This window comes from Mus caroli, unplaced genomic scaffold (assembly GCF_978045245.1).
Source record: "Mus caroli unplaced genomic scaffold, Mus_caroli_1 scaffold_3, whole genome shotgun sequence".
NCBI lineage: Eukaryota > Metazoa > Chordata > Mammalia > Rodentia > Muridae > Mus > Mus caroli.
In genome coordinates this window covers 33,296,254-33,315,437 of record NW_028227258.1, presented here as the reverse complement: position 1 = coordinate 33,315,437, position 19,184 = coordinate 33,296,254, and the positions used below count along the sequence as shown (strand labels likewise).

The window sequence follows — 19,184 nt, the reverse complement described above, 5'->3', positions numbered from 1 at the left end:
TTTCTCTTTCATTTGACGAACACTAAATGCATTTAATCACAAGGTCCTGATGGCTGCACAGGAAGTTGCTATGCTTCATCAAGCATTTCTTCCCAATACGTTACCTTTGGGTATCCCTCTCCTTGTCTAATGTAGCTTGTAATAACATAAGCACATTCTGATTCCTCTATAACAGATACCATTAAACCTTTACCTCTGTCCATTTTTGGCTGTAGCAAATATTTTGTGTTCAATTGACTTAAAGCAAAAATTGCAAACCTATTTTCAAAATGCAGCTTGGTGGCTTAATCTTCAATAAGTCATCTAGGTAAAGAAAATGTTCAACATTTTCTTTCTTTCTGGATGTCACAGAGCATTGTATGACAATGCTATAAGCTAACTGTTTAAAAGCTATAATGAACCAACCAGTAACCCCCCCCCAAGGGCTCCCAGGGACTAAACCACCAACCAAAGAGTACACATGGAGGGACCCATGACTTCAGTCACATATGTAGCAGAGGATGGCCTTATGGGACATCTATGAGAGGAGAGGCCCTTGGTCCTATGAAGGATCAATGCCCCAGTGTAGAGGAATGCCAGGACAGGGAAGCTGGAGTGGGTGGGTTACTGATTGGGGGAGGAGAGGTGGGATGGGGAGGTTTTGAAGGGGAAATGAGGAAAGGGGATAACATTTGAAATTTAAATAAAGAAAATATCTAATAAATAAATAAATAAGCTAATTAAATAATGGTCATAGCAATACCACACAAAGAAGAATGAAAATAAGAGCAAAATATTATATACTCAGTGAATTCTGTTCCCCCTTTGCCTTCTTCTCAATGATAGCCCCAAAACAGCTTGTAGGCATAAGGTTAAATGACCCAAGAAGCCCAAAATAATGTCTTTTGTAATCATTTGTAAATAACCATTTGATATGCAGTCCCTGTTCCTCTTTAAGTCCACAGGTATATTTACATTCATATTAAAATTATGGGGTGTATCCCTTTAGAAAATAATAAAAAATGACTACATCATTTGATTACAAAAGTGAATGTGAATTTAAGTTTCGGTTTAATAACCATGATGTAATATATTATGCATGGGTTTAAAATGATGTTGATTATTAAAGTTCAGTATTTTATTCTGTAGTCCCAAACTCAATAAAGTTCCAAGCTCCCACGTGTCGACAAAGAGCCTTCTTCTGTGGGCCATTGCTAACTTATTGGCCCTAGGAGCGTCTTGGAAAATATGGCTCCCATGGTAGTAATTACATCCCATATTAAGGATAAACTTACTTGTGTTAATGTAAGGGCTTGGTCCCACGGGATGTACTTGGCGAGAATAACAGAACAATCACAAGCTCCTGGGCTGTCTCCCAAGCAACCATGAGCAAGAAAGTCCTTTCACACGGAGGCTACAGAACAGAGTTTGATTTCTTATCACTGAAGGCAGATTCCTAAAGAAGACCCACACTTACCATTTTCAGTAAAACACTTAAATGTTTGCATTTTTGGCAGAAGAGGCAGGGTTTTAATTGGCTGTGTAATAAGCAAAGTAATGATAGTTCTCCAGGGAAAAATGATTTGTGCGTGACTTCAGGTTCAAGAATAAAATGAGAAGAAAAAAAAAATAAAGGTATATGCTCATAGCAGTGAATGATTGGCAGCCTTGAAACAGAATCCGCTTTGAAGAGTATGCAACCGGCTACAGCCTCGTCATAGTCTGCAGCCTGGTTTGAGCTCAATGAAGTCACTCAGGGAAGGCGGAACACCCAAAGCAGCCACAGATGATGGCATCCTTCCATCACACACAGGGTCCTAGTCTGTGTGTGACCTTCAGGAACTAGACATGCTCTTCATTTGTGTCTTTCTCATCCATCCCCAAGGGCTTTTGATTCTCATATCTGTATTTCTGTATAAACACACTACTTGTAGACATTAGCTACCAAGAAGACTAAGGCATTTCTGTTTCTATTTTCTGCATATCCACAGATAAACAACAAAGCCAACGTGGTAACCAGCCCCAAAGAAAATATACCTACCCCGGCGCTGGTATACCTGGACTCTTGCACCCTTCTTAAGTTCTGCACTGTTTGCTGTTGTTTCTCTCTTTCACTAAATCAATATCTATGTATCAATACTTCATTTGTTGTTGGTTTTGTTTGTTTGTTTTGCTTTCAAAGATAGAAGAAAAACTTGATATCGTTTTGTTGTTGTTTTCTTTTCTAGAGATAGTTGTCAAGCAGTGTGTTTCTAACATGAGCCTTCTCATTTCATTGTGGAACATCATGCTTTTCTCCGCAGTTGGAATTCTTGCATGTTGGCTTGGAAACGCAGTAGAATGCGCTCCTGTTACTCTTAGCTCTTTCTGGTGTTGATTGCTACTGATCGTGCAAACAATGGTTTCTCTTTCTGCAAAGTATGTGTTGACATCAAGGAGAGCTAACAGGATTCTTGCAAGATGACATGAAAGTAGACCTTATTCACAGTTCCCATTTCTCTCTCATTGAAAGACAATATGGCTTTGCAAGACTTCACTTTCTGAGATAAAGAGGCACTGCCTAAGTCGAAGCTTTTTGTCCGTTGTGTTTCAAATTAAGTTGTCACTGTTTCACTTACTTCCACAGAATGAGAGTGTATACTATGGAAGGTTAAGCTATCAGAGACAAACAGTTTTGTCCATTTCAACTAAATGTAGAGAAGTAACAACTTAGTTCCCTCCACACATTGAAATAGTCTTGTATTAAAATTCAAAATCTGAATACTGGCATTTAGTATACAGGTTTTATAATTTGACTTATGATTCCCAGAAATTACTTTTATTCATGACTGTTCCCAGACTGTTATTGCCATTGACTTAAAAACGTTAGACGCTACGCTAATTGGGTTGACCAGTAGGCTCAATTTAAGAACATTTGAAGGAAAAGAAATGCAGAGATAGAGGGTTATCTGGACTGAGAGAGAGCAAAGCTCAGTAGGAGAACATTTTTGTAACATAGAAGAGACTTTGGTGTTCAATCCCTAGGGGGAAAAAAAAAAAACATGTTTTCTTAAAAATAGGTAAGAAAAAAGAAGCCAAAAGATAGCAGGTTATAAATAGTAAAGTCAGTGTCACAGCTGAAGCTACAGAAGGAAAGACAAGAAGCTGCAGTAGGATTTTTCTAAGCATGCAGTGTAGGCTTCCCCTTGAGGAAATGCCCGTGGTGGAGAAGACGGGCCATGGTTATAACAACTCACAGGTGCCAGGGTGGCCGTTAGTGGCTGCAGCAGGCATGCTATCGTTGTATGAACACTAGGTCTTTTTTTTTTTTTTATTAGTATTTGAGTATTATTTACTACTTAGTGAGTTCCAGAACAGCCAGGGCTAAAGAGAAAACCCTGTCTCGAAAAACCAAAAAAAAAAAAAGGTTTTTCTCATAGAAAAATAATAATTTCTTCATGGAAAAAAATTACCTATAAATACTATATAATGAATTTTACATAAAATGTATCTTCACAGAGAATTTGCTCTCCTCTTAGATATTTCTATCTCTGGTGTTGTTGGCCAGTTTCTGTGAGATAGACAAAAATAGAGTATCCAGTAGAGAAGAAAGGAAACTTAGTATTCTAGATATGAAGTTTATGAAGTAGAACTTTTATTTTCAATGTGATTAGTATAAGATGTATCAACAGTGATTCCAATGATTGTGTTTTATTATTAGTTCTAAAACATTTAAACAAACTTTTTAAATAGTATCATTTAGAATTTTTTTCATGCCCTTTGTGTGTATTCTTTTGGACATTTTTGTGTGTGTGTGTGTGGGGGGTGTTATTGTTGTTATTGTTGTTTTTTTAAATGTGGTCCAGTGTTTCAAAAGTCTCCAAGGGTATTCAGCTACGTGTTGATTATATTAATATCAGAGTTGAGTCCCAAGGCAATATAGCCGGAAAAAATATATCTTCACAAAGATTTTGATATCTTCGTGAATAATTCTATCTATGGTGCTCTTGGCCAGTTCCTGCGTACAGACAGAAATAGAGTATTCAGAGGAGAAGAAAAGAAGTTCTTCCTGGGATAGGGCTGGGTGAAACAGTGACTGCCTCTTTAGGTCTCCAAATTGCAAAGCCTGCTCATTCACCTATCAAGAATAAGGTCGTTTGCATGCTGCTTCTGGGTAGAGAGGTGTGTGATCTCATGGGCTCACCAGAGAGGCCTCCACAGAGATCCTGTCAGCTGTTGACAGCCCCTTACCTGGCTTTAGCTCTTGTCACTAGTCTTGTCTGTTGGCCCTCTCTGCTCTGTCCCACAGACTAGTAAGAATGTACTTACCAAAACAAACTGTTTCTTTCTCTATTTTGTTCTCACTCAGGAGCCCCAAACTACTGTAATCCACAACCCTGATGGAAACAAGGTATTCAGAGAGAAGCAACCCCATTCGCTCTGATAAGATTACACAACTCACCAAATGCCCTGTGCAAAACCCAGTCATTATCTCAAGTGGGGAAGGAAAAAAATGGCCATCTTTTCACCACATGCTCTTTAAGGCCTAATTCTTCTAGAATTATCCATAGATGTCTTTCAGATCAAAATGAATGATACCCTGAGAGAGAGAGAGAAAGAGAGAGAGAGATCAATGATCCCTTAGTATATTAAAAAAAACAATGAAGAGTAAGAGTCTGTTTAAACCCTTGCAAAGTGTTTGTGTTGAGATGACTGTGTACCTTAAGCTATTCCGTGTGCGCCTTTTAATTCTCCATGTCTGTTTGTGTGTTATACAATAAACACATACAGCATGAAATTTCAGAATTTCTTGCTATCATCCTCATCTTCAAACATAACAAGTTTGTAGGTATATTTTTTTTTCTAAAAAACGTTGTGGCTTTTCAGCTTTTCCATTGTCTTCTGTTGTCACAGTGGTTTTGTTGTTGTTTCTGGTTGCTTGTTTTTCAATTCCCTGTTATTGATGATATCGCTGGTGGTGTTGCTGTTTGCAGTGAATTTGAAGAGAATCGGGGAGTTCCACTTTTTGTTAAATATGTTTGCTGTCAATCTATATGAATTACAGTAACATACATTTAAGTAAGTTGCTGAATGAAGACTAATGTGTTCCACCTGTTGTAAGTTATGTGTATACTGTGTTCATACCAACACTCACATACATGTCTGAGGGATAAAAGGAGATATGCTCTCTATATATCCTATGTCTAGCTTATAACTTGGTATACATTCATTCTCATATCTAAGGGAGAAAAATGCATCAGATAAGATACTGAATAAGTCACAGGTCTTTTCCTTACTCTTATCATTAACGTTGAAGGCTCAGGAAATATATTTCATCTCTGGATCAATATTTAGTTGACCCATGTTGAAAATGTGAAGTGTTTTGTGTCTTCATCTGGTGTGTACATTAGTGTCATGACACTGGAGATGTTCTAGGTCCCCAAAAGATTTGAGGTAGTCAGGACCAGCACATATAAGAATAATCCCATTAATGGCACTATCAAATGAAAGACCAGGCATAGCAGCTGGTGTGGACACTGCCGTAATTGTAAGGGTTGCTGCATGCTATTTATTGCTTATATGAATTCATTTTCTTTAAGTGCATGGGATAAACCTTCATTTTGAGATTAAGTCTGAATGCTACATCACATTAAAGAAATGCATGGGTGTTTTTCCCCCCTTTGGTTTTGTATATGTGGAGACTCTGGACATTAGCTAGTTTATCTCTTTGGTTTAAATATTATATATGGTAGATAGATAGATAGATAGATAGATACATAGATAGATAGATGGCTTTCTAAAAATACCGAATCTATAAATGGACACTGACTGGAATTTTTTTTAAACTATCCTCCAAACCCTGTTTTCCATTCACTGAACATACAGCTATTAACTAGAAGGTTGGTCCCAGTTATTTTCAGCTCTGGCCTTTAATCATTCCGAGTGGAAAATGAGTACTTACGAATACTACAACATATCTTTACTAGAAAGTGTTTCATTACTGAAGTGCAATAAAAGCCTTTATGAAGCTCCTGTAAGAAGCGTCTCCCCTCCAGCAGTAGCAGTACACTTGTGAATGTGCTTGCTACTCCCCACCTTCATTTGCAGACTCCCAATGAGCTTTTGTCTTTTCCTTGTGGGAAGAGATTTTGTAACCCGTTCTGAGTTAAGAAAGAATGAAAAAAAGAAAAAGAATGAATGAATGAAAATAAGTCTAACTGACCTTGAAAACAAATTATTCCTTACAGTCTCAGTGTCCTAAAGATAAACCTGAAACTTTATGACAGCTGTGTTCAGCCTGGCTCAGCTTGATAGTCCCAGCTTCTGATGAAATGATGGAGTAAACGCCCTTTCTCCACACAGGTGGAGGGTAGATAAATAGCAAATTCTATACTCAACACAGTGCCCAATGCAAAAACTTGCTACTTTTGAGATTCATTAGGGAAAAAAAAACCATGTATTTTAAATTTAAATTTTATTCTCCTGAAGTATTCCATTTCTCCTAAAAACCCACTGTATGAGGCACTGTCATGTGAACTCATGCAATTCATCCTAAAATAAACTACATACTTCTTCTGCTTCTACAAATCACCTGGATTTATCCTGCATCCGTGACTAGGCAACCAGAGTGCTCCCTTTGAAATGTTTGCAGCATATGACATCTTGTTTCTGTTGAAAGTCACTTGACATATGTGTCCATTTGCATGTCGGCATATGCACACAGCCTGCTGAAGAAGTTTGCATGAAATGTATGCACACCAGCCAAGTTTGTCATAAGAGCTAGCTCTCTGTTTTGTGAAGCTTAAAGCTGTGTTTCCCTCTGCACAGGAGTCAACTGAGAGCTCAAACACCACCATTGAGGATGAAGACGTGAAAGGTAGGCTTGAGGCAAAAAGTGGGAAAGCCCTAATTCACAGAGCCACATCCGTCACAGCAAAGCTTGTTCAGTTTAAACTAGGAAAAAGATTTATTCCAAAAGAAATTCTCTTTTGTTTTGTTTTATGAATACATTATTCTGGATAATGAATCACTCTATGAATATGTCAGCTTTTTTCACATTTCACGTGTTTTAAATTTAAACATGTGTTCTGTGCAAGCATATTGTTGACATCTCAGCTAACGACTGATTTTAAACATGTCAGTCAAAAGATGAATAAAATACATATACATTTTATATATATCATTAAAGCTTGTATAGAAAAATCTATTCAAGATTATATTCTGAAGAAGTGGTATGAAAATATTCTAATAATTTTTAACGGTCTCCATTGAATATCAATGGAGCTTTTTGATTTTGGTAGCTTTTTGGCTTGGGTTTCATATACTGTCTTAATATAGCTTTGACATCCATTTCATTTTGTTTGCCAAAGCTATCCAGCTATTGAAATCACAGAACCACCGCACAAACATGCTCAATATGTACTTCAGGTTTACTCTACTTCCTTTGACCACATGGTTGGTTTTGAAGTGTTAATTTTGCTCCATTTTCTTGTGCAGTTTTGTGTTCTTGCTGCAGCTCAGTATGTATAGCTTCCTCTTTGCTTGACTAGAATATATTATGAAATATTATTATAATAATTAAGACCTTTAAAATAAACATTTAAAGGGGGGTAAAATATTTTTGAAGAATTGAAAAATGTGATTCATCCATTAGCTAAATCTTAACTGGGAAGTACCTTTTGTAAAAATGTCACTAAATTCTGTAATTCTTTAGGTAGTGTTAATGAAATAGGCTGGAAAAACATATGAACTTGTGTTATAGAATAAATAACCAGTAGCTCTCAGTCAAGGAGGAAGATGGACAATTTAGGAAATGAAAATGGCTGCAGACCACAGTTGGCAGTCACCTCTGCTGCTCTTTTTCTTCTTGGTTAAGTAGAGCACTGGCACTATTCAGGCATACTCTCTATATTACTAGGGCACTTCCCTACTTCTTTTAAAGAAAGACACTCATTGTTTCTTAGAGTGCAAATGTAGAAATCAGTGTCAAGGCTACAATTAAGTCTATGCCTCCCATTTTTGCCACTGAGTCATTGATATTACATAAAAACATATGTGTTAACCAAATAAACAGATGCACCATTTAGCTTTGCCAGTGATTCAGGAAGGATCATCTTGTGAATGTTTTAGCATTAGCTCTTCAGCTAAATAAAATGTTGCACATGGTTTTGATACCAGCTTATGTAAGTGTTTGGTGGACACTCCCAGAGAGAGTCTAGGTCATTGTGCACCAGAACAAAGAGCTGAGCCAAGGCTGATACAGCTGAAGTAAAGACCATAAGACCATTTATTTGAGAGAGAGAGAGAGAGAGAGAGAGAGAGAGAGAGAGAGAGAGAGAGAGAGAGAGAGAGAGAGAGAAACTTCCAGCAGAGGAATTAGGCCAGGGGAGAGAGAGTTCAGAGTAGCCTGGCTTCATGGAGGATGGAGATGTTGTATATTTTGGAATGTGAGCTTTCTGGCCCTATTGCATTGCCTGATTTTTTTTTTCACACATTCTCTGTTGCATGTAGTTCTATATACAGCTTCATGTATTCCATATTATAATGAACCATGGGCCACTTTAAACACTGTAAAACTCTTCCTATGAGTGGCAGGGTTCTGCTGGCCTCAGCTAAGGGTATCCTGCCCTCCTCTTTGCCAGCTACTGTTTTTCTCATATGTTCATTTTTTTTTTCAGTCTTTGCTGAGGCCTACAGCAAAGCAGCTTCCACCCTGCTCCCTGGTCTCGATTTTTAATCAAGTGTCTGAAAACCTATCCGGTATCCACCAGAGGAGCTGAATCCTTAAATAACTGAGTATAGTGAAGGGAATCCCAGCACCTCAGTATATGTACTTCATCCACCTAGGACATTTTCATACCTTGGTAATTATGAGAATGGCTTTAATTTGTAATGTTTCTCATCTGAGTTTGACTTGAGCTATTAAGGACTTGCTCAGGATAACTCTCATTTATCTACATATCAGTGTGTCTATTACAGTCTCTCAGGTGAGCATGCGAGCACACACCTGTAATCCCAGCACTCAAGATGCTGGGGCAAAAGGACACAGAGTTTAAGGTTAAAAGTGGATATAAAATGAGGTCTAGACCTGCCCTGTGGACAGTGAGCCCTGTCTCAAAGAAACAAGTCAAAATAAAATGAACCAAAGTTTCCCTTGGGGATTTGAAAAATTGACGCACTATTTGTTTTTAGGGTTATAACAAACTTATACACACGAAATTTTAGAAATTAAGTATAACACTAAGATTAAAAAGTATAATATAAGATTAAAGGAAATGTCTAGGTAATAATTGAGCACAGGGTGCTCACATTTATTTTCTGGAACCTAATGAATAAATTACATTTCTGCTTGATCATACTAGTATAGACCATATAGGCCTCAGCTGTCTTCCCTCTAAAATATATGCAGCCCTTTGATAGCAGATCCTTTTAATGTTGGTAGTTTCTAGAAACCTTTAGGACTATCTACGCTTCTGAAAATCACCCAGGCACCATTGTAGATATAAGTAGGTAAAAGGAGGAAGACTGGAAATGGTTTTAATGCATTTATTTTGTTGGCTATTTCTTTCTGCAGGAATAGCTCCCTCTGTCAAGTCACCTAAGAAAGGCCTGATATACTTAAATCATGTGGATAGTTTTGCCATACTCTGTAGTTTAGTGGAAAGTATGTTATTGTCTTATTCTGTGAGAAGACAGAGCCCTATCTTCCATGTAGGAACTGATAAAGACAATTATATAATTTGACCAAAACTATATCCTCTACGCATGACTAGTTCACATCAAGATAATACTTTTACTTTCTTCTACTGCCTATGCTATCTGAGCAAGGTTGTATACAGCATTGTTACTCAAGTGAAACCCCACCCCTGGCAGCAGGCTCATCTAGACCAGTTTCTGTAGCATCGTCCTATGTGGCTAGCACATGTCTTCTCCCATGAAACACAGCTAGCAGCAGCACCTACGGTTATGCTGCTCAAGGAGGTGCATGCCCTTGTTAGGATATTACAGGCTTCCTATACTAATGCCTGGTTCTCGTCAGCTACCCAGGAAATGAGTGTTTCTATCTTCTCTCTACTGCAGAGAGCATGGGTAGCTCCCACGTAAGGTGACCTAATGAGAAGAATTAAGTACATCAGCTTCTTGGTGGTAGCAGGGACTGTTACCCACGAGGCCAGCTGCTGCATAAGGAAACTCAAGTAGAAAGCAGATGAATGGGGCTTTCTAGGCAGAGACTATGGATCACTCTGGATACCAGGATGGGAAAAGACCTGTTTTCATTTAGGTCTGCTTGTTAAGTGTCCCTTCACAGTGGCTTGGATTCCCTGAAGATCCAGTTCACATGTTACGGGTAAACTACCTACTACGTTTATCTCAGTTTCTTCATTCATTCAGCAAATACTCACGGAGTGCATGCTGAGTACACACTTTTCAGCCGAGTACCGAGTGGATCAGCAGATTTCAAAGCTGTCAAGCTGGAACATTCTTGTGTGTGTTGTGCATGAAGCTCCCTTCCTAGCAGACAGGCCCATTACTCCTAACTCAATAAATAGCAAAGAAACAAGGATGAAGTGAGACTCGGGGTTTCTCTATGATTTTGCTAAGAATGCTTTGGTTTGGTTTTTGTGGCGTTTTTTTTGTTTATCTGCTTGTTTTTGTTTTGTTTTTGTTTCGTTTTGTTTAAATGTACTTAAGAATCTGAGTATGGTGGTGCCTTCCTATAATCCCAACTCCAGGGGGCTGCAGCTGTAGAATTACTAGTTGAGGGCCAACCTCAGCTATGTAGAAAGAACCTGTCATACAACAAAGCAAACATGAATAAATGAACAAAGCTAAGGTTTCACATCAGGGCCAGTTCATTCCGCAGCATGCATTCATCTGGAGGACTGGCCGTATCTAAGGTGTACAACAGTCTTGAAAATCTCCCATAGTTCTTGTTATCCAAAGGCAGAGTGGCCACATCCTCACAACTTACTGCCAACATTTCACACAACTTCCTAATACTGTCTCGTATTTGGAAGCTGGATACTGTTTCTGATTCTGTGGCCGGAAGCTTAGCAGCTCTTCACTGTCATGGAGAGTTAGTAATGGTTTGAAAGTTAATTGTGTCTTAACAAAGGACAGTTATGGCCAAAGCGGTCATCACCATGGTCTAACATAAAAGTGCTCCTGCTAGAACTAACTGTTCTCACATTTTTAAATATTAAACCCAAATTATTGTTTTGCATTTTGTATACATTTCTTTTTTTTGTCCTGATTTTTTAAATTTATTTTTTATTAGATATTTTCTTTATATACATTTCAAATGCTATCCCAAAAGTTCCCTATACCCTCCCTCCGCCCTGCTCCCCTACCCACCCACTCCTGCTTCTTGGCCCTGGCATTCCTGGGGCATATAAAGTTTGCAATACCAAGGGGCCTCTCTTCCCAGTGATGGGCAACTAGGCCATCTTCTGCTACATATGGAGCTAGAGACACGAACTCTGGGGCTACTGGTTAGTTCATATTGTTGTTCCACCTATAGGGTTGCAGACCCCTTCAGCTCCTTGGGTGCTTTCTCTAGCTTCTCCATTGGGGACCCTGTGTTCCATCTTATAGACGACTGTGAGCATCCAGTTCTGTATTTAACAGGCACTGGCATAACCTCATACGAGACAGCTATAACAGGGTTCCTTCAGCAAAATCTTTCTGGCATATGCAATAGTGTCTGGGTTTGGTGGCTGATTATGGGATGGATCCCCGGGTGGGGTAGCCTCTGGATAGTCCATCCTTTTGTCTTAGCTCCAAACTTTGTCTCTGTAACTCCTTTCATGGGTATTTTATTCCCTATTCTAAGGAGGAATGAAATATGTACCCATTGGTCTTCCCTCTTCTTGATTTTCTTGTGTTTTGCAAATTATATCTTGGGTGTTCTATGTTTCTGGGCTAATATCCACTTATCAGTGAGTGCATATCTATTGACTTCTTTTGTGATTGGGTTACCTCACTAAGGATGATATCCTCCAGATACATCCATTTGTCCAAGAATTTCATAAATCCATTGTTTTTAATAGCTGAGTAGTACTCCATTGTGTAAATGTACCACATTTTCTGTTGGATACCTTTTTAACTTTTCACTAACTTCTAGTTTTAGTAACTAGTGTCCCCATCAACCTGTCCCTAGTGGTCACATCTAACGGTGCTCCTTTCTGTAGGTATGGGGGCACGTTTCCACACTGTCTGCATTTGAAGACTGTCCTCTGGTTTGTGGCTGTAGCCACGGTTTGCAGGGCCTGTCGCTGTATGCCACAATGCCTCTCCACCTCCTAACACACCCAGCACACCATTACTCGACGTCAGCTCCTTCCTGATGAGCACACGTCTGTTGGCTCCACCTGATGTTCTTTCCCAGCATGCCAGAGTGTGTGTCACCTGTGGAAGTTGGGCTTCTGTATGTCCTTATCATCTGTCACTCATCCTGCTCCCAGCATGTTACTTCGGCTCACCTCTCAGCAGCCACTCACTCGGATCTCTTGCTGCATGCCATCTACCTTGCAGCTCTAGTCCAGTGCAGCTCAGCGTAACAAGCAGAAATCGGTACCTCTGGGGTTAACTGGCAGGGACTGCATCCTTGCTCAACACTTTGTCTATTTCCTGGGGTGATGGTAAAGACGTTGTATAAGATGCTTCCAGAAGGCCCTGTTACAGACAAAGATGCTGGAGCCTTATCACCTGCATGGGATCTGGTGTCTGATAACACACATTGTCAGCTCCTCAGCTAATCTATCAATCTCTTGGTGAATGAGCTTGGTGCATGTGTCCTGTCAATCTGCAAGTTAGTATACAGTGTGTTTGCCGACGTCTTGACTCAGTAACCCTGGTGGACTACTGTCTTGAGGAATACCTTCCTTTCTGTGAGGGGCTTCCTGGGTCAGAGCGTCAGATAGTGCTGCTCTGCTTCAGACCTGCATGCTACTTGTTCCTCAGAACATCTCCTGTTTGCACTTCCCACTTGCAGAAGACATAGGAATCCAGAAACTCCTTTGTTTAAGGATTGAGGATCAACCAAGAGTGTCTTAGACAGCCTGCAGAATATCCAGGAATTGCTTTTAGATTTCTAATCCGCAATTTGGCTTTGAATGTTTTTAAAGAAAATAATTCATCCACATGCATATACTTACCTGCAAATCTTTAGATTCTTAAAGAATCAGAAATACAGAATTCATGCAGAATTTACTCCACTCTAACCTGCAGTGCATAAACATTTTCCTTTTCTTTAGATTTTTCTTCTTCCTAGCCATTCCCCTACTTTACCAGAAACAGTATAGACTTGCTGTTTCTCTCGGTATAAACTGCCTCCTGTCAAGTTTGAATCTGGTGGCTGTCAGTGCTCATGTACTTAACGCTTGTATTAGTAGCCCTTCTGAAAAAACACAGGATCAAGCTGTTGCTGGCCCAGTTAAGACAAAGAGAGAGCCTAGGAGAACTACATTTCAATAATAGGAAAAAAATTGATTCTATATTTTAGTAAACTGTTGGCTTAGAGGTCCTATGAATAGCATTTTTTTGCAATTTTATAAAAGTTAGTTATTTTAAAATCCTTTATGAGACCCTGGGCTCAACCCCCATTACTGGAATATATATGTATGTAAAAAAATAATATAGCATTATTTTATAAAATGTTCCATGAATACAAAACACATATATAGCCAGGGACCACACCTACATCTTTCTCATCTGCAAAGTCAAACAAGGAGGTGCTCTGTCCCAAATAAAAGCTGTCAAGAAAAGTCAAGCCAAACAATGCTGAGTGTGCATGACGTCACCATTCTCCAAGCCAAGCAGGACAGGTGTTTGCGCAGGATTCGCCTTGACACCATGTTAGGTAGTGTAAGATGCTGGAGGTGACTTATACGTACAGACAGGGGTGTAGGCAGGTCACATTCTAAGCTACCCTATGTTACACAGAGGACTTGGGCCTCCTTGGGTCTTGTTGCCTGCAAGCCCCTGGGAATTCTCTGCGGGTGCGTTTTAAGATCCCATCTATCAGCTTCTAAACCTTGAGTAGGTTATGACTTCTCTCTGCTTACAATAGACTTCCAATAGCATAGTTCAGATCCTGAAATCAATGCCGTAGCCTTTTAAGCTTTTTCCTATACTACAGTGATGTAACACTGTTAACAGATTGTTACAAGATCTAATTTTTGAAGCATATGCGAGTATGCATTTTGAAACAGAATATTATAAAACATTATCGATGTTAGCTATGTAAGTTACCCAAAATGATAAAAAAATATGTTTAATTCTCAGCTGAAAAATATAAAACAGTTCAATAAATTGTAGAAAATATGTTTATAATCTGAAGAATCTAGTAGCATACATACATATGTTGTCATTTGCACTATAAATACATTAACACTATAAACTATAACTATATAACACTATAAACTATAAAGACTATAAACACATTCTAGTACAAGCTATTATGGGGACACATTTCATTTTCTAAAATTATCAGCCATGCAAAATTATGATAAAATTTAGGGGCTGAAGATTTGGATTCATGGGTGTGTGGACCTAGATTTGAATCCCCAGAACCCACATAGGAGCAGATTGCACATATCTGTTATACTAATGGGGAGGTAGGAATTGGAGACAAAAGAACCCCAAGAAGCTCTCAGGCCTCCAAACCTGATGTACAGAGCTAAAGAATAACAAACAGAATCTGTCTCAACCCAGGTAGGAGAGAAGAACAAAGCCTGAGGTTATCCATTGACCTCACACGGACCCAACATGTAAATAAAACAACTTTTTAAACTGGATATCTAAAGCCAATAGTTGAACTCATTGTTCCTGTATAGAAGTTAAATCTCAATTATTTACTGGTTTTCTTACTATGGATTTTGTATAATTCTTTAGTTACTTAAAAGTCTATCTCCTTCTGAGCATGTACTGTTTTCTACTAATAAATATATCTGAAAGTTCTGTAAAACTATATGATTATATTGTGATTCTTCTTGTAAGTGAACTAACCCCAATATGTCTTCTGCTGTGAATTTTTATATATCCTTTTTTCAGTTTATTAAAAAATAATTAGTTCCCCCCTCCATTCTCTCCCTCTCCTTTCCCATATCCACTCTCCCCTACTCCCATTCCAAATTCAGTCTTCTCTTCATTAACCACTAACATTGCATAGACATTGCATATGAGTAAACATAAATATGACCCACCAAGTTTGTTCAGTATTGCCTGCTTGTATATATTTCTAGGGCCAACCACTCTGTATTAGCTAGCCAATCAGGAAACTCATTCCTAGAGAAGACTAATTCTCCCAGTCTAGAAAATTGTTAATTTCTTGTATTACTTCAACTGGGAGTGGTGTTCCATAAGATTTCCCCTGTCTATGTAGGGATGTCAACTGTTGTTGGAATTATTCAGGTCTGGTTTAGACAATCATCTTGCTAAGATTTCGTGGGCACAGCTTCCCTGTCATACCTACAAGGCACAATCTTACAGCAGATTTCACAATCAGATCCCATGGATCTTACAGTCTTTCAAACCCTCTTTCTAAGGTGTTCCCTGAGCCTTGGGTGCCAGAGTGGTGGTGTTGGTGTTTCAATTTGTCTTGGTCACCTCCGCTTTCAGTTAGATGGTCTCTGCATTTTGACAAATTGTAGTTTTCAATAATGGCCTCCTCCTACTTGAAAAAAAAATTAAAAAAGAGCTGCTTTCATGAATGAGAGCTGCACTCATGTACTGAGCAAGCTCTTTGAAAGTCTGACTGCTGAACAGTATAAAGATAAGTAATTAGAATGCATTTAGGAAGTAAACTTCCTTAGCAAAGTGGTGGAAGTAGTTTCTCCTCTCAGATCCATGTGTGGCTGGCTAGGTTTATACATGGATTGGGTGAGTTCTGGAGACCATAATCTGGAGTCTGTAGAAAATGACTCTCCATTAAGGGCATTCAGAACCACTCGCTCCTCTTTTTTTTTTTTTTTTCTTTTTCCTAGTAAGGGAGCCAAGGTTAAATGTTTCCAGTTTTAATCTTAGCTCTGCCACCTATGGACTACAAGAGCCTAGGCAGAACTAAATTCACCAAAGTTCCATTTTCATCTGTCAAAAGGAGACAGTGGCGTCATTTTCAGATGCAGAGAGTTAGATTAGAAGTGCTTACTGCTCTTGCGGAGGACCCAGGTTTGGTCCTTGGTACCCAAGGGGTCACTTAGAACTATCTCTGACTGCAGTCCCAGGACGCCTGATGCACCTGTCTCTCTTTAATCCGTCACTGGGCACACATGTGGTGCACATGCATGGACACAGGCTAAACATTCTTACGCATAAATTAAAAATGAACAACTCAAAAGAAAGTTTTGAAAATCAAATCTTCTGCACCTAAAGGGTTTTCACAGCGCTGAGCACACAACAACATTATAAAGAGTTCACATTAATTCTGACAACAAGGTTCCATGAGTTTCCAAGGATACAGAGAGAGAGAGAGATGCAGCCGTGCCACCATGTCCAAGGTCTTCTCAAGGGACCCATGGCACAGGCTTACAGTTGTGCCTCTTTTTTATACAAATACAAAAAACCAGACTCTAGTTCAGTCTGCAGTCCTCCTAAGCAAGCTCCTTGAAGATCTCTTGGACTTAGTTTTAAAAGGTAAAGAATTATATGAAGCAGTAGAAGAGGTGAGAGAGGAGGAATGCATACCATGCAGAAGGCATACAATAGAGCACTATATGTCCACACCACTACAAGGCGTTTAGACTATCACTGTGGAGTGAAATTCAGGCCCAAACTATAGTAGGTGAAACTTGTGATAACAGAAACTAGTCACGAGCACTGGGACATGCTAGGGAATAACAGTGACACCCCACTAAAATGCACCGAACACCCAGGACATATCAGAAGGCTCCTTCAGGTGAGTAGTGTAGACTCATGTCCAGTGATATCCTTTACACAGCTGTGTGGTGTGCATGAGAGGGTAGGAGATAGCCGGGGAGCAAGGGCATATAGTCAAGCATACAGTCAAGATGGCCAAGGCAGACCTGGTCTGTTTTTGTTGCAGGATGAGGGAGACTGGGACAAACGTAGGCTGGTGAGAGCAGGCAGACAGAATGAAAGCACTTCCTGGTCTTTCTTGAATTATTCCTTCACCTCATCTTTCAGCCAGTGTACACTGAGGGGTTCTGGGGGGCCAAGCCCTAGGAAAAGAAGTGGGTACTATACTTCAAAGTGAGTAGGAATAGGAGCTAGCTGCATTTGTATGAGCATTACACTTTACTAGGGAGAAGTAAATAGAAAAGGAAAGAAAAGAAAAGAAAAGGAAAGAAAAGAAAAGGAAAGAAAAGGAAAGACAAGACAAGACATGGGTGCAGGTTGGAGGTTTTTGTTGGTGATGGTGGTAGGTGTTGCAGGAAATAATAAAAAATGACTGACAGGCTTCCTGTGCTACTGCCGACAACTCTCTGCCCCAGCGTGGTCCAGCCACCTCTGTCTCTAACTAAACCTGCAGCTACCAGTCATAGCAGCTACCAGTCACAGTATTCCCTGCTCCAGTTCACTTGTCTCATAGTCTGTACCCTCTCAGCCATAAACCCCTAGTGGTCAGCGGTCCCACATTCCAGTAACCCAGTAAAACAAAATTCTAGAAACTTATAATTGATTGGTCAGATTTATATATCAATAAATTCTCAATTCACAAGATGCCTACACAATAATTTTAGGGCCAGTTGATATGGTACAAGCTGCCCACTTAGATCAGACAAGCTATCCCAATTATTCTATCCCTATATAATATTCATAACCACCTGTAGCTATTTAAAGCCTCATGGGATCAGGATTTTCTTCCTGTCTGTCCTCCATCTTGCTCCTCCCTCTCCTGAGTCACCCTCCTTCCCTGCAACTCTTTGCTCCTCTTCTCTTTTCCCTGTCCAATCATAGGCCTTCTGCTGCACTAATATTTTAATGTAATTGGACAAAGAAAATCCTGCCACAGTAGGTTGTTTGATTTTTTTTTTTTTTTTGGTTTGGTTTGGTTTTTTCAGGACAGGGTTTCTTTGTGTAGACCTGGCTATCCTGGAACTAGCTATGTTCCAGAATGTCAGGCTGGCCTCAAGCTCAGAGAGATCTGCCTGTCTCTACCTCCCATCTGCTGGGATTAAAGGTGTATGCCAACACCACACAGCTAGTTCAGTTTTTAGCAGACACACCCTTGTCATAAAAAATGACCTCAGAGTGTCTGATGACTTTATCTGACATTATCTTGGTGGAAAATGCCAAGTAAATAGATATTATTAATGCCGTCTTTGAGAACACCTGAGAGCTTAGAGAATTTAGTCACACAGCTGTGGTGCTCCTGTCTCGGTGCTAGCCACTGTCCTTAACCTCATGGGGACTGAGATTTTGTAAGCCTAATCCAATACTGTTTATTTGTAATCATAGATGAAACTCTTTTATTAAATCGGTGGCAAAGTTATGTGCCTGGCAGCTTTTCTAGCAAGCATGAAGATATGTAAAAGCAAGCCCTGCGCCGGGCTTTAAGAATCTAAGCTTTTAAAGGTAAAAAGAGAAATGTTAAAATGTTAAAAGTATTCATGGTACAGTAGTTTATGACAGACATGGGGTATAAATAAGAAAACTATCTATTAGAAATCTGGCTGTACGGCTGGTGAAGGAAGTGACGTTTAAATGTCACATTAGAACCTTGGCTCATGGTTAGAGTGAAAGCGGAGAGAAGCTTGAGCAGAATGGACACACAACAGAACTGCCTCACCTGCTTTCCCAGGAAGCCCATGATAGGCAAACCCAACAATGACTTGTTTAAATGCCCAAGGGCCCCAGCTTGTAGGTAACTCCCCTGCCTAATGCGGTTCAGATGGGGTGGGACCACATCTGCCTTTACTCTTTGTCATTTTGCTGTTTGCCTTTTATGGCTTACATCCGGCACATAGCTTGGCCTAGAAGGACCAACCTAACATTAGACCTTGGAGTCGTGAAAGATATAACTGCCCTTAACCATTTTTGGAAGTGATGCATCCTGGGATAGGGCAGTGATGCATCCTGGGATAGGGCAGTGAGATTCCCCCATAGATAGCCACAGCCTGTCTTTGTGTTCTGGTTCTTGGATTCTAGATGATGCTGAGATAGATCTAAAACAAGGAATAATGTAGGCATTAAAAGTTGAACCTAAAAAAGTCAGATGTGGTGGTGAGCCCTAAACTCACAGAACTGGAGAGGCTGAAGAAAGG

At 39.6% G+C, this 19,184-nt stretch overlaps 1 protein-coding gene across 18 annotated transcripts in view; it reads left to right on the top strand.

Annotated features, from left to right (window-relative positions):
- Camk2d (calcium/calmodulin dependent protein kinase II delta) overlaps positions 1 to 19,184 on the top strand; it is a 256,504-nt gene that overhangs the window by 210,971 nt on the left and 26,349 nt on the right. For 7 of the 18 annotated variants that reach the window (XM_029475202.2, XM_029475203.2, XM_029475201.2 and 4 more), the window contains 3 exons: positions 1,971 to 2,030; positions 4,328 to 4,369; positions 6,787 to 6,835. In XM_029475202.2, coding sequence (XP_029331062.1) covers positions 1,971 to 2,030; positions 4,328 to 4,369; positions 6,787 to 6,835 — 151 coding nt within the window. The remainder of the gene's footprint in view (positions 1 to 1,970; positions 2,031 to 4,327; positions 4,370 to 6,786; positions 6,836 to 19,184) is intronic. The other 11 variants (XM_029475212.2, XM_029475211.2, XM_021157634.2 and 8 more) reach the window with 3 other exon arrangements.